The 14,090-nt window shown below is 43.4% G+C and overlaps 1 protein-coding gene and 1 long non-coding RNA gene across 2 annotated transcripts in view; both read left to right on the top strand.

The window, feature by feature from the left end:
- Positions 1-4,453: 4,453 nt before the first annotated feature.
- On the top strand, positions 4,454-8,315 carry LOC308185203. The gene is made up of 3 exons (XR_013943186.1): positions 4,454-4,670; positions 5,616-5,803; positions 8,225-8,315. It is a non-coding gene; the product is annotated as an uncharacterized lncRNA (long non-coding RNA).
- A 1,697-nt stretch (positions 8,316-10,012) lies between these two features.
- FRMD3 (FERM domain containing 3) overlaps positions 10,013-14,090 on the top strand; it is a 153,316-nt gene continuing 149,238 nt past the window's right edge. Inside the window, exon 1 of the mRNA XM_080572995.1 lies at positions 10,013-10,221. Coding sequence (XP_080429121.1) covers positions 10,123-10,221 — 99 coding nt within the window. The 5' untranslated portion in view covers positions 10,013-10,122. The remainder of the gene's footprint in view (positions 10,222-14,090) is intronic.

Raw genomic sequence — 14,090 nt, 5'->3', positions numbered from 1 at the left:
ACTACTGCACCTACAGTGCATACTCAACTGGTTTTGTAACCAAATTATCACCATTTTACCTGGTAAAATCAAGTAAGTTTACTTGATTACTGCAAAACAGAAAACACTTGTTTTTCTTTCTGACAGCTTTTTTTCATAATGTATAACCTTACATCTTATAGAGAAGCTCCATGTGAAGCTGGCGTGATGTCATCTGGCAGATATTTTTTGTATCAGTATATTTGCAGAAAGCCTTCCATGGAGTTCTCTTTTACCTAAGCCTGGGCTAAATGACCATGAGAATGCATTCAGAGGGCTGCATGAGCAGCCGTGCACTGTGCAGATACTGCAGGGAGGGTAAAAGGAGAGGGAGAAAACTAATCAAATTGTACAGACACAGGATCCTATAGGCAATGTGAGGGTACAAGAAGGCAATTATATTCAGACTTCCTTCTGGTACGGTTAATTTGATTTGTGCAAATATAATTCATGTTAATAGTCAACCGGACAGCTGACTGGATAAAACTCAGGCAAAAGGTTGTCTTAACAAAATCGTGTCGTGTATGCTTCAGTGTCCATTTACAATGTGTTTAATTAAGTTGTAGGTCCACTAAGATATTGGGATTCTTTTGATTTGAGAGAATGAGGATTTCCCTTCCAGTCTATTCTAGTTGCAGACAATAGGTATTTTTTTCATTTTTTCTTTCTTATTATTAACATGGAGGAGCTTCATTTTAGTCTTTGTTGTTTATTGACATATGCATATCTTAGGAAATTTATTCTGGTGCTGTTGGCATGAGTGCCTTCTCTCTACTATTTAAAATTCTTGTTATCTCCAATGTTGGCAGAATACATAACCTGATTCTGAAGCTTTGATGTAGTTATACAGATAAGCTGCGTTGTTTCATGAATTCCAAGGTACATTCACGTAATCGAAATAGGAGACAGTGGAATGTAAATATCTTCCAATGTTTTATTTACGATGTTCAGTAACAGGTGCAATTATGACATAATATTGAAGAATGAACAGTCAAAAATCTTAAAAAGACAAAAACTCAAGAATGCCTATCAGAAAACCCATCATGTGTTTCTAGCTCCTGAAGACTATTCCAGATAATGTATTTTACAATACTCACTTTTAAAATTACATTTATTGTCTATTTTATGGCATTTTGGAATATTACCAGACATTTTCTAAACCTCTCTGCTTTGACTAATTGTTCAATACTGATGGTGTGGAAGTCAATAAAGCATTATCATCTACTTAAATTAATTGCTTTATTTTAGAGAACTGTAATGTAAAATATAAATTAGAGAATTCTAGCTTTTCTGGAAGTATGCTTATTTACTCTATGTGTGTCCTTTCCAGGGATGCTTGGAAAGGTCTGTTTTGTATTCAGAATATTGGAAAATATAAAGTGAAAAGAAATGGAAAGTAAAAAAGGAAAAAGCGCCTTTTTTTTTTTTCCCCTATAAAGCATGCTCATCCTGTTGAACATATTGCAATGAAATGGAGAACTACTATAAAAGTGCACAGGCTTCTTAACACTTGTCAGGAACATCCAGCATTGTGGATATCTATTTCTTATAAAAGTGAGCTCAGATACATGGGGTAATCTCAAGTTCCTGAATCTTAAAGAGGAAAAAGATCGACTTCCAAGCAGCTAATGTTCAAAATTACTTTTATGGGTTTAAAATAAATCCTGTATATATATTGACTGTAAACACAACGTAAAGAGTGTTAATATGATATGTTCACTGTAAGAAGTGTTAGTGAAAGAGCTGTTAGTCACAATCAGTCCTCATTATGAAGTAAACCAGCTTCAAACTTTATATGTATAAATCAAAACTATACAAACAATTTTCAATTTGTTCTATGTAATGCAAAATAAGTCAATACATTGTCTAAAGTTCTTTCCTTTTGGTCATGTACTAAATATCCACACGGGAGGTTGAAGAGCACTCGGTACAAAGTGCCTCTCAGTGCCCAACAGGATTTACTGATACTGGGAACAAAGAATCAGTCTGATGAATCTGCCAAATTTTCAGCAATTTGAGATCAGTGAATTAAACTAAAGCTGTTGCAGGTGTTAAAAATCACAAAGAATTTGTACATGCTACCTCATTCCATTTTTTCATACTGAAGTGCAGTGCCATAGGGTATGTTGTGCACGAAATGTGAGTTGTAAGTAGATTTTCTTTTATTTCTGGGTTGCAGGACAAAAAACACAGGTAAAAGGGAATGGGAGTGACTTCACTGTGTAGCTTCTGTGTTCTCAACTTGCCTGTGAAGCTGAAGGAAGGACAAAGTTACTTGATCTAGTTACACGTAAAAGAATGCAATACTTCATAACCTGTTACAATGTGTACATGCCTGTGCATGCCAGAATTCAATGATTTCTGTATACTAAGGAAACATTGATTTGCAATTTAATACACATGATTCTAAACACAGAAGCTATTGCTAATTGCTTTTTATTTTTCCAGCAACAACACAGGAAATACTGTGCTATGTTTACACAATGGCTAGTCAACTCACTTTTAAGAAAGACATTGTAAACACACGGTGGAAGACTAGTTGTCTTTTTACTGGATAGTTCCATAGGCTTTGAAAACATCTTAATATTATGGGCTGTGAACACAAAGTAAGTTTTTCAATGTCATCCCTTTAAGAGTCTTGCCAAACTTAATTGAATATAGGAAGTCAAAGTCTATTTTCCAACATAAAAATTTCTCCACATGACCTGTCCAAAGTCAGTGCATTAACATAAGGATTCCTGGGAAGTGCTCAACAATCAAAATCTGTCTGAAAGCTTGAGGTTATAAAATAACACGTTATTTATCTGCCATGTTGAGAGTGTGGAAAAAAATTGGGAAAATTACACTCTTTTCAATCCACAGTAACAACCACAGCTGCAACTGTGGAATTCAAAAGTGACTGTGAAAGCCAAGGGGTTATATCTGATGCTTTTGTGCTCCTCTGAAGCAGAGTCAGGAAAATAACTGCATCTTTCTGCTTGGGTGTGGAAGGCTGCACAGAATGCTCACGGTGAGCGCACAGCTACTGCTAGCAGGCCAGACGTGTGATCTTGAGCAATCTCAGTGTTATTGCAAAGGCAGACTGGAGATAAAGACTGCAGACTTATGGGAAGAATTTCTTTTCTTTGGTCTCTTAAAAAATAAACCAAGCATAGCTGAAGAGGACATCAGCAGAGCTCTATTGGTTTTATTCCAGTCTAAACGAGATTAAAACAAGCTTCTTCCAGATTACTTTCTCACTTTGAAAGCTTCTCATCTCTACTGGAATTATGGCTTCTGCAACAGATTTATTATTTTAACTTCTCATCTTGTACTTGTCCTCTAACTCTTAGAGTGTAAAAGTTTTGTATTGTATATTTCAGGAAGGCTTTACAATAGCAACAGTGCACACCAATGTGGAACCATTAATTTTGAAAGCACTCAAGGCATTATGAAAATGTAGCTACCTGCTGGCTTTTGAAGGTGGAAAGGCAAAAATAAAAACCTTAAAATTTTTCTCCTAAAAGTGAGTCTAAATGACAATTATTGAGCAGTTAGCAGTAAGTGCTTTTGAAGTGTGCTCTCTTATTTTGTCTGATGTCTTTTTGCATTTGGTTTGTCCACGTCTCTTTCCTGAATAGTCAAGCCTTCATTCTGCAATCATTTACAAGCATACTTCACTCTTACGCCACAAAGCCTCTCACAAGTTTAGCAACAAAGGTAACTAAATCTAAATCCCATCCTTATTAGCTTTTGCATAATTAAAGACTCAAATCAATAAGAAGCAATGGTCCTTAAAGTAATTTGGAAAGGAATTAATGACAAAAATCAGAAGCTATAAAGACAGCTGTATCAGAAACTGAATATTGTTGCATATGATTTTTTAAAAATCAAGGTGCTACTTACTTGAATAACAGATTCCAGTTAGATGCTGGCAAGATTAGCAAACTTGAAATACCTGTTGTATATGGCATGCATTCTTCCTGTACTCCTTAATTTGTTCTCAGAATATACAAGGAACCTGATTTATATGCAAAGGAGAAGCTTTATTTTCTGGACTTTAATGTGATTTAAACCTGATTACCTATCCAGGGCCCAACTTTGAGGATCATTCCAGCTTGGAAAAGTGCTTTATGCAAATTTGAAGTTAGACAACTATCAGTAAAGACAAGGTATGTAAAATTCAAATTGCATGACAGGAGTATTAAAAAGGAGAATAACACAAAAGAAGAAAAGGAACAATAAAATGGCCCAAACTCATCTAAGTACTTTCAGCTCTTTGAAAATGCTTGTGCAGCAGCCATGGAAGCAGAACGTTATTGCAAGCCAGTGCTGCCCAGCAGCAGTCATATTGTACCCTGTAACAAGAGCAGTAGAAAAGAAAACACCAGGTAAGTGGGTGTTACTTGTGTGGTATGTGTTACAGTGTACTCAGTAAGCAAGGCTTGGAGGGTGATGAGAACTCTCCAAAGCCTGTCTCTGAGGAGGTTAGCTGGACTGGCCATCTGGTAACTTGTGTTGCTGTAGTTTTTACTTATTTTATAGCTAGCGTTAGTGTTACACTAATGATCAACTTTGGGTCTTGTTTTTATCCTCCTAGCAACACTAAAGTTCATTCATTGAAAATAGTTGACTTTTATTTTGAATCGGAGCCTTATTACACGATTGTTTAGGTAAGTACTTTTAACAGGAGGAACAATTCCTGCTGTAGCAGGGCAATATGCCTTTTCTTCATTTGCCAATAGTGTCTGCAGACATACCTCTACATTAATTTTTTTGATGGGTAAATGCAATATGATGTGCATTTCCATATTCTTCATCTCTGCACAGAAACAGACAGGAAAGCAGAGCTCTGGTTTTCAGCCTGGTCCACAGATGCAGAGCACCTTTATTTGTGTTATTAAGTCACAGGTAGAATTACTTTTTTTTTTTTTTTTAAAAAAAAAACACATTTATTTTATTTATTTATTTATTTATTTATTTATTTTAATTCATCATAGACCAGTTAGGTACATGAATGTGGTAGCTACCTTTGCGTTCAGCAAGAGACAATCAGGTTTCTTTAGGTAATGAATTAGCTACAGACATCTGAAGCCACCAGTTTTGTTACATGTAAAATGTGTTAGTCTTCCAGTGGTGTGAGGGGCAAGGTCTCTCTGGGGCTCTTAAAAAGCATGGAAATTTGTTGCATTGCTTGTCTGAAAGCAGCCATAGAAAGCCAATAGTGAGAGCAGTATTTGGGAACAGAGTCCTCAGAGAAGAGAGAAGGACAGTACAGGAAACTGCAGGAGAGTACACTGACTGCTGTAGTTTTCCTGACAACTATATTACAAAAACAGGACTATATGTTCTCTGAAAAGGGGGTGTACCAAAGAAATGTTTCAGTCCCCACTGGTAGGGACGTCTTCGTAAGTCTTAGGACCTAGTGAACTGTGATAATCGTCTCACTGACTTTGTACACTCTGAGCCAAAGGCTCTGAGCTGACATTTACCCTCATGGTAGCTGGCTTGAGCGGATTAAAATCAGTGGAAACTTTGTTCCAGTAAGCAACTTTCAAACATGATGTTTCCGATATGGTTTAACTCAGATAAATGCTGATAAATACTTGTGCTTGCAGGTGACATCTGCAGGAAGTTTGCTAAGAAGTTTGCACAGTAAATTCAACCCGTCCCTCTCTGCGGGAATGGAGCATTGAAATGCTTTTTTCAGCATTTCCTGAATCTCTGCAGAGATTGCTAAGCTTCAGCAGTGGAAGAAAGTGCATTCTTCTGACTCGCCCACTTTGAGCCATGTGTGTGACTATAGGTGAGGAGTGCCATGAAGGCAGCGGTACGTCCCTGCTGGTTTCTTTCTGCTGGTGTAGCTGTGGCCTATTATTTCACTTATAGCTCTGCAGTTTTAGTGGATTTGCGAGATCATGCTTGACTCACAATAAATGTTTCCTTTGTAATGCAAGCATGAGAATCCTGGGTACGCTGGTGCTTCTGTCAAATAATGTGATCTTTTACAGATCTCATTCATACAATGAACTTGTAATGTTTTTGGAATATAATAGGAAGTAGAAACCCTACGTGAATTAAAGTTTCAGCTTCTGGATCAATTCTGCCCTCATTGCAATCAGTAGGACTTTGGCTATGTAAATACTTGTTCTTTATAAATTATGTTTCTTTAAATACTCCTAGGGTTTGTTAGTACAGTAATAAGCATTATAGAAATATGCATTAATATTTTATATACAGTTTCCAAGTTATGGGTGTAATATTCAGATATAAGAGACCTTCTATTTCCAGATACAAAAAGCTGTGTTTTCTTTACAATTGTTGTTTGTAACAAAGTGTTTATTTATTTTCCCTTCTCTCCAAATGCTTACTTAAGATTGAAACAAGAGTCTCCAGCAGATGTGAGACCTCTTTGTATAAAGAACATCTGAAGAGCTTCTTTGTAATCATTTTCAAGTGATTCCCATGTATACCCACCTCTATTCTATTAGCTCATTGCTAATTTAGGTTTGGTTCTTGTATATATTTTATACAAATATAGTGTGTCTCAAAGGGAATTCCATTGAAGAAAACAGAGTAATACACACAAGTGTTTGTAAACTTGAGCCTTACTATGGACAAGGTGTTTTTCTCATGAACTGGGTCCTTCAGAAATGATCCAAACCTGCTGTATAACTGGATGTCTGGACAAAGCACAAAGCTAGATTTCCTGTGAACCTTTGATTCTGAGAACAAAACTCAAGCTTCTCTAACTATAGCTAACTTTAAAGGGCTCCCTAAAATATTGGCTCATGGCTAGCTGGTTCTCATCTAACTTGTACCAAATTATTTTAATGAAGTTGCTGTTGTTTGCTTGTGGGACTGTGATCTGTAAGAGATGTAGCCCTGTCTATTTGCTGTATGGCCTGGCTGCAAGAACCTTGTGAGAGGCCCAGGCCTGAGGTGATGGCTAGGTGTGAGCCTAGGGGAAGGAGGTGAGGGTGTCACACAGGTGTCCCTGCGAGGGTACTGAATTGTGTGTCTGCTTTACCTGTGCTAGAGCCCAAGGTCTGACCCAACGCAGGTGTGCTTACAGTTGCAGCAATTGCATTTATAGGTTAATCTTTGAATATTTGGAAATATGTGTGTGTGCATATTTGTTAAAATTATAAATGTTAACTTAAAGAGCTGAAGTTGCTGTGATGATCAGTCACTGAAGAAGAAGCCCTTGACTTCTCTACTCTGTAATTTGAATCCACGCAGAACCATGCAGAAATCAAAGTACTACTCAAACTCATTAGTGCTGCCTGCTGCCCTTGAGCCTAACTTCATAGCTGGCAGCAATTCCTAAGCAAATAGGAAGTATAGGCTTACTTATCCAGAAGCACTCGTCCCTAAGCAAATTAATTCAGAGACCAGTTAGATGTACAAAGAATGAAAATGCAGCTATTATATTGAGTGGTGGCAGCCCTGGGACTGGTGAATCTCAAACACATTTCAAGCAGACACCTACCCACCAGCCCTTCTTCCTGCAGCCACGCGTGCATGGCACTGCGGCCCCCCATCGGATTGCTCCAGCCCGCAGCGTGAAGCCAGGAGGGTGCTCAGACAGACCTCAGTGTGGCACGATGGGGTCCTGGCAGCAACTGCTGCAGCAGATTGCCTTCCTTCGAGTCAGAAATGGATGAGCAGGATATTTTGTTTTACGCTTCTCCATCAGCTCAGCATTTAGTGGTAACCGAATTGAATTCTATACCTACCTTTGTGTTTTCTAACACTAGCCATGCTATTTAATGTCAGTTCCTGGAGTACCTGGCTTTTCAGGTGATCCTTCCATACACTACCTCCATAAGGACTGTCTGGCTTCTGAGATGTGGTAGAAAAGGGTGTGCTCAGTCAAGCGTGGCACTTGAAATATATTTGTGGGGTTTTCTGTATAATTTCTAATTGTACGATCCATTTAAGATTTTTTGGGAGAAAAAGGCCCATAATGTTTTTCGAAGAGGGATGAGATTGCTGTCCTAGTATCTGATGTAAAATCCAGCTGATGGGTCGATATCCTGCAGTTCCAATGGGGTAGTGTTTGTATGCATTGCATTTTTTTTTTCTACGGGATGGAGTTTTTTTTTTTTTTCTGTTTGTTGCATTTACTTGGTGATGTGCTGCTAGACAACCGCCGTATTCTGTGCTAGTAGTGACTGTATTTCTGTGGTAACTGAGACAGAGAAATCTGTTACTTGTCTCACAGGACTCCGAAGCACCTCAAGTCCACATGGTACGGCGTATCACAAAAGCAAATAAAGTGTCAAAAAGACGCGAGTGGTCTGTCTTTAAACCAGGTAAGTACAATTCTGCTGAGCTCTGTCCCCTGCAGCTGTGCTGCCGTTGGTACAGGCTAGTTGCTGACCGTGTAAGAGCCAGGTTGGAGAGGTGTATTTTGTGCTGCAGTCATCACTGTGTCTGTAATACTGAGAATCCTTGGGAAGCTTGGTCCTCTGCATGTGGTTCTGAGGGTAGAGCAAAAAGCCCTCTGACAATGGGAGACTTTGACCCGATGCCTAAAACCTGAGTTCATCATTGGCTCAGCTCCTTCCTTGTTTCTTTTGTGGATGGAGAAAGGCATGTTGGAGAGACAGGAGGGAAAGGTAAAATATCTGGCATAGAAAGAACAGATTCCTTCTCCATTGTAGGTAGGAAAGTCTGTTGCCTCAAAGTCAGTCCACATGTGGGCTAACATCATGCATCTACTGAGCTCCCATGCTGTAGAACAAAAAGCGTCTGTTATTAATGAGTGGGCATCCACAACTGGTGTCTCAGCTGATAATAACCATCTTCTTTAATTTGTGGCTGTTGAGGTGCACAACCTGTTTCAGGTACTTACTGGTTGGCTTCACTGTTCACTACACAATTGGAAGCATTTATCTTTTACGAGAAGCATATACATACATTTTTTCTTTTATGTTCCACATTAAAAGGCTTTGCATATTAGCTGCATATTAGCTGGCAGCAGTGAGCGCTAGGTACTTCTCATTTGCTTGTGGCTGTCTGTATTTCCTGCTGCTACCAGTCCAGCAGAAAGCCAAAGGACAAGTTTACCTGAGTAGCAGTGCTTAGGCTTTTTTTTCAGCAGATTTTCCAATGATTGCTACTTTCACACAGGACTGTTGACAGAATATGGAAGTTTACAGGTCAACAAGGATAGAGAGGCAAAATGAGTGGAGCACCTCTCGTGTGCAGCCATCAGCACTCATTGTGTGATTTCAGTCACACCCCATGTCACACCGTCTGTTTTTCATTTCACACTGAGAAAGGATGCACCCCTTTTTCAACACAGAGCTGATCCCCGCCCCAAGGCTTGTCAGCTTTGGTGCTTGGTTCCTGCACAGCCTACAAGGTTTGGAAATATGCGTACACCCTTTTATGATGGCGAACACAATTAGCGAAGCCACCGGGTGATGTGTTTTCTTTCCCACTTGCACAACAAATGGGATGAGACAGTTCCTCCCTAATGGACCAGTCTTTTTCCCCGAGGAGACAAGTTTCCAAGACTCGCGCTCTTAAGCGGACTTGCATTACGCTCTCCATCTCCCTACAGCACACCCACCTCGCTTGGCCATTCCTGCTTCATCCCCCCCCTCCCCAGGCACACATACACTTCTCTGGGACACCCGGAGCCCCACGGGCGGGCAGGCTGAGCGGGGGGATGAGCATCTGAGCATCTGGGGGGGACCCTCCCGGGGGGGTCCCCAGCCTTCTGGGGGCGAAGGTGGTGGTGGTGGGGGGGGGATCGCTTTTTCCCCCAACCTGCCGGCACCGACGGGACCGGGGGGGCGGGCGGGGGGGGTGCGGAGGGGAGCGGACCCCCCCTTGTCCCGGGGGCGGTGGCAGCGGGGGGATGCTGCGGCCGGCGAGCGGAGCGCAGCCTGACGCAGCGGCGGCCCCGGGCGGGCGGATGGCGGGGGGCGGCGGCGGCCGCGGGGCGCCGCGGGGCTGAGGGGCGGTGCCGAGCCGAGCCGAGCCGAGCCGAGCCGAGCCGTGCCGTGCCGTGCCGTGCCGTGTCGCGCCGTGCCGCGGTCGGCCGGGCGCCGCTGCAGGCTGGCCCCCTGCGGCTGCCTGCGGGGCGGCGGCGGCGGGCGGGCGGCCGGGATGATCCGGTTCCGGAGCTCCAGCATCAGGTCGCTGAGCCCGGAGATGAAATGCACCGTGCGGCTGCTGGACGACTCCGAGATCTCCTGCCACATCCAGGTGCCGGCGGGGAGAGGCAGGAGAAGGGCGGCGCGGCTCGGCTCGGATCCGATCGCACCGCATCGGGGGCGCAGGGCCCGGGCGCGGCACCGGCAGCTCCTCGCCCCCCGCACCCGGGGCTGGGGCTGGGGCTGGGGCTGAGGCTGGGGCTGCTCCTGCCTTGGTCTTGGTCCTGGCTGGAGCCCGCCCAGGCGAGGAGGGGGAACGGGGATGGCGGCGCCCCGGGGGTTCCTCTGGGGAGGGGTCCGGGGAGCAGAGCCCGGCTCGGGGGGCGAGGCCCGCGGCGTGGGGCGGGGGCGAGCGAAGCCCGGGGGGCAGCACCACGTCCCCACAGCCCCCCAGCTCCCGGCGAGGCGCTGGCGGTAACTCCAGCCCACTCCGGAGGGCTCTCGATGCCAGGAGCTGTGCGCGGGGAGACAACTTTGCTGTGGTCCCCGACACGAACCCCGTGGTGCCGCCACCCCGTGGTGCCCCCCTATCCCCGCGGGGAATAAGGGTGAAGGAGGCAGAGGCGAGCAGCCGGTGGGGTTCAGGGGGTGGGCAGCGTTTGTGGCGTGCGGGTGTTTTGCCTGTGCCGGGCAGGCTCCTGACGAGACCCAAACTCCGGTAGGAACCGGGCTGATCGGCGCCGATCGGCGCTTCGGGGGGCATCAGCAGAGGCACCGAGGTGAGCTTGGTGGCCAGGTGAGGAACCACGAGTGGTCTTCTGCAGAGTTGTTCAGCACTCGCAGTTGGTCTCCCCAGCTCTCTTTTTCCCCGTGATAGGATGAGACACCAGTGCTTTAAGCCACACTGGCAGTCTTGTGCAAAGACCAACTGCATCTGAAAAATAAAGTGCCGTGAGACGCAAGCTGCCTTTCTGCTTGAACCAAGTTCCTTATTCTGTTAGTTTTGGTGGGGCCATTTAAAGGCAGTGACACTCAGTCAGTACAGAGCCTGGAAGTCACAGGAAATAACTGAAACATCTCGTACCCATATCATGGTAATGCTCTCGCTAATGAATAGCGTGGTTATGAGATCATGGCTTTAATGTGTAAGAAGCAGAATGGCCTTCAGGGCCCTTTCTCAGGGCCCAATACAAGCTTTGCATAACTTCTCTGATATCTTCAAAAATTAATCCCTTTAAAGTAAGAATCTGAGATGGTGTGAAGCATTACAGCTCTGTAGATTTAAAGTGTTCAACAGACTTGCTTGTGCTAAAGAGTATGCCCTTTTGCTGCCCACGGGGTACAAAAACCCAACCATTACGTTACATTTTCTGTTGTGCAAGGTGAGGTAGTGAGCTCAGAGCTGGTTGGGTTGTGCTGCATTGTTGTGGCCCATTCCACCTTTAAGGCACACGGGGGAACTGTGTTCTGTGGCACAGTTTAACATGTCTTAAGTATTCTGCTTCTAAGGCTAACCCTGAAAGTCCAGTTCTATTATCAAATCACCTAGAACTGCATTCCTCGAATCAGCACTCCAAAAATATATAAAAGATGGGAATGGTGCATTTTTTTTCCTGCAACTTTCAGGCTGAAATTCCAGCATGTAAATACAGATCACAATATTAGGAAGTACTGTGCTCTTGGCCACTTTGACAGAAACACCCAATTTAATGAGGACAATTCCTGGTTCTGAGTTACATTTTGCTCTTTTCCCTTGCTTCAAACTGCCTAATCCTATGTACAGGTCACTACCCCTTACATATATACAGAGGAGATGTAACTTGGCTGTACTATTTATTTATCCTCTAATACACGTGTAACTGTTGAGACACTAGACATTAACAAACCCCAAACCACTCAACTTTTTAACTTTAGCCTCTTGAACAGATTTGTATTTGAACTTTGTAATGCGGATGAAACTTGCTAGGAGCTTTCACAATACTACAGTTTTATAAGTGATTGGAAAAAAAAAAGTTGTGAGTTTGTTGTACATATGCATTATTGATGCATGCATATTCAGCGGGACAAAATAGCCCAGATGATGTGCTGCTGGGTTAGCAGCAGAGATGCCAGGGTTGTGCCAGCTGGAACATGTTGGACAGCTGTGTTTTGGTCATTAAGAGGATAAGAAAGCCTAATTCTACAACACTGCGAAATGCCAACGGAGTCTCTTAAGGACGCAGGTTGCAGTAAAGGACAGTGAAATTCTGGCTGTGCGTTTTCAGGGGGAACAGAGGGGAGACAGGCAGAGTCTGAGTGGTTCTGTATGTAGCTGATGGCATGCTGCGTGTTAGCCCTCCTAGTTTTGCCAGCTCCTGCTTTTTCATTTATATCTTTCCAGCACTTGGCTTGCACACATGGTACCCAGCACCACCCCAGTGCTGAGGTGTCTCCTAATTACAATCTTTGTGGATGCGCTGTTGATCTCGGACTCTACAAAACATGCAGTCAGTTACTGGGCTGAAATGTTGGCAGGTAGCACTGGGAAGAGCAGAAAAGAGATGTGTTCAGGTGCAGCAGCATATATATGTATATCTATACTTTTGCTGTGTGAATTTCATAGTGCTTAGGTAGGAGCATAAAATTCAGTTTTCTTTTTAATATTAAAGTCCTTTCAAGGCAGTGCTTCAGCTACATAGGAGGCTGACAGTGCCAGCTTATGGAAACTGCATTTTGCAGCCAGCAGTCCAGTGGCAGCACGCGGGGTGGTGTGGGGAGAATCAGAGATGAATCACGCGTTTGCAGGCTCCAGCCAACTAGTTACCGAGCTGTGCAACTGCCATGTAGGTCACCAAGTCGCCCAAGGCTAGGTTCCCCGCTCAGGGGTCGAGATTCAGCATGTCGTCCTCTTCGTCTGAGAGACTTCATGACTGCAAATTAGCTGGCGTGGTGACAGGCACAGTGACGGGCTGGGGCCCGAGGGACGCAAAACTAATTCTTGTGGTGACGTTTATTTTCCCGTGTCTTTTGCTTGTTTGTGAAGCTTCCCTGGGACCTGTGTGTCGTGTGGTCTTAGAGCAGCGCTAGGGTGAAGTTGTAGTGGCACGGCTGAAATAGAGAGTTTATGAAAAACTGCCCAGAGAGCCAGCGGCCACTGTCTGTCTCTGTTTGCAAAAGGGAGAGGTGACCTGCTTGTGCTGACTGCCTGATACAGCGCAGAACCAAGGCCTGAAGGAGAGCAGTGGGGGAAGTAGGTCTTCAGAGCTTCTGGAAGTGTGACTGGAGCAGCAGGAAGACCTCCTTTCTGGAGGTACTAATGAGACAGTTATTTTCTGAGTCACTGAGATAACAAACACTTTACTCTTTTTGCAGGCTTAATGTAAAAACTTCATGCATCTAGTTAACCTTTTGCTGACAGTAACCTAAACATTGTTAATAGTAAGGAAAAAAAATTATTTATTTATTTATTTTTTCCCTGGCTTATTCTGTAACATTACTTGTGCTTATGTAGTGGGTAAAGCCAGCTGTCAGGGTCCTGTTATGGTAGCATGTTTGTTATTAAATAAGTGAGTACACCTTGGCTTTGGTGGTTCCACTTGTGTGCTTGATATAAGGTGTGGGCTTAAGTATACCACGTTTAATTGAAGTGTCTCTCAAGCATGCTACTAGTGTTTTGTTATTTTTTTTTTTTAAGCTAGGAGTAAGCATGTATTAGGAACCACTACAGCTCTAAATTTATTTCTCTGTAAGAACTTAAAAAAAAGCTCCTATCTAGAAAAATGTGACGTTTAATATGTTATTTAGTTTTAAAATTAATAAAAGTTCTACTTGACTCCTTGAGCTGTTCAGTTCCAGCTTTACTAAACTGGAAATGAAGTTGGCGTGAATGGGCCTTTCTCTATGCTGGAGCTTATTAATGGCAACAGTAGTGAACTTTGCTTTCTCTGTGTTTGTTTGTAGAAATACTGTATGGCTAGATCTTCCTGTGCAGCAGTCAGCCCA

Source organism: Anser brachyrhynchus (assembly GCF_964034855.1).
Source record: "Anser brachyrhynchus genome assembly, chromosome: Z".
In the NCBI taxonomy this organism is placed as follows: domain Eukaryota; kingdom Metazoa; phylum Chordata; class Aves; order Anseriformes; family Anatidae; genus Anser; species Anser brachyrhynchus.
Note: the sequence above shows the minus strand (reverse complement) of the source record. Positions and strands in the feature narration are given on the sequence as shown.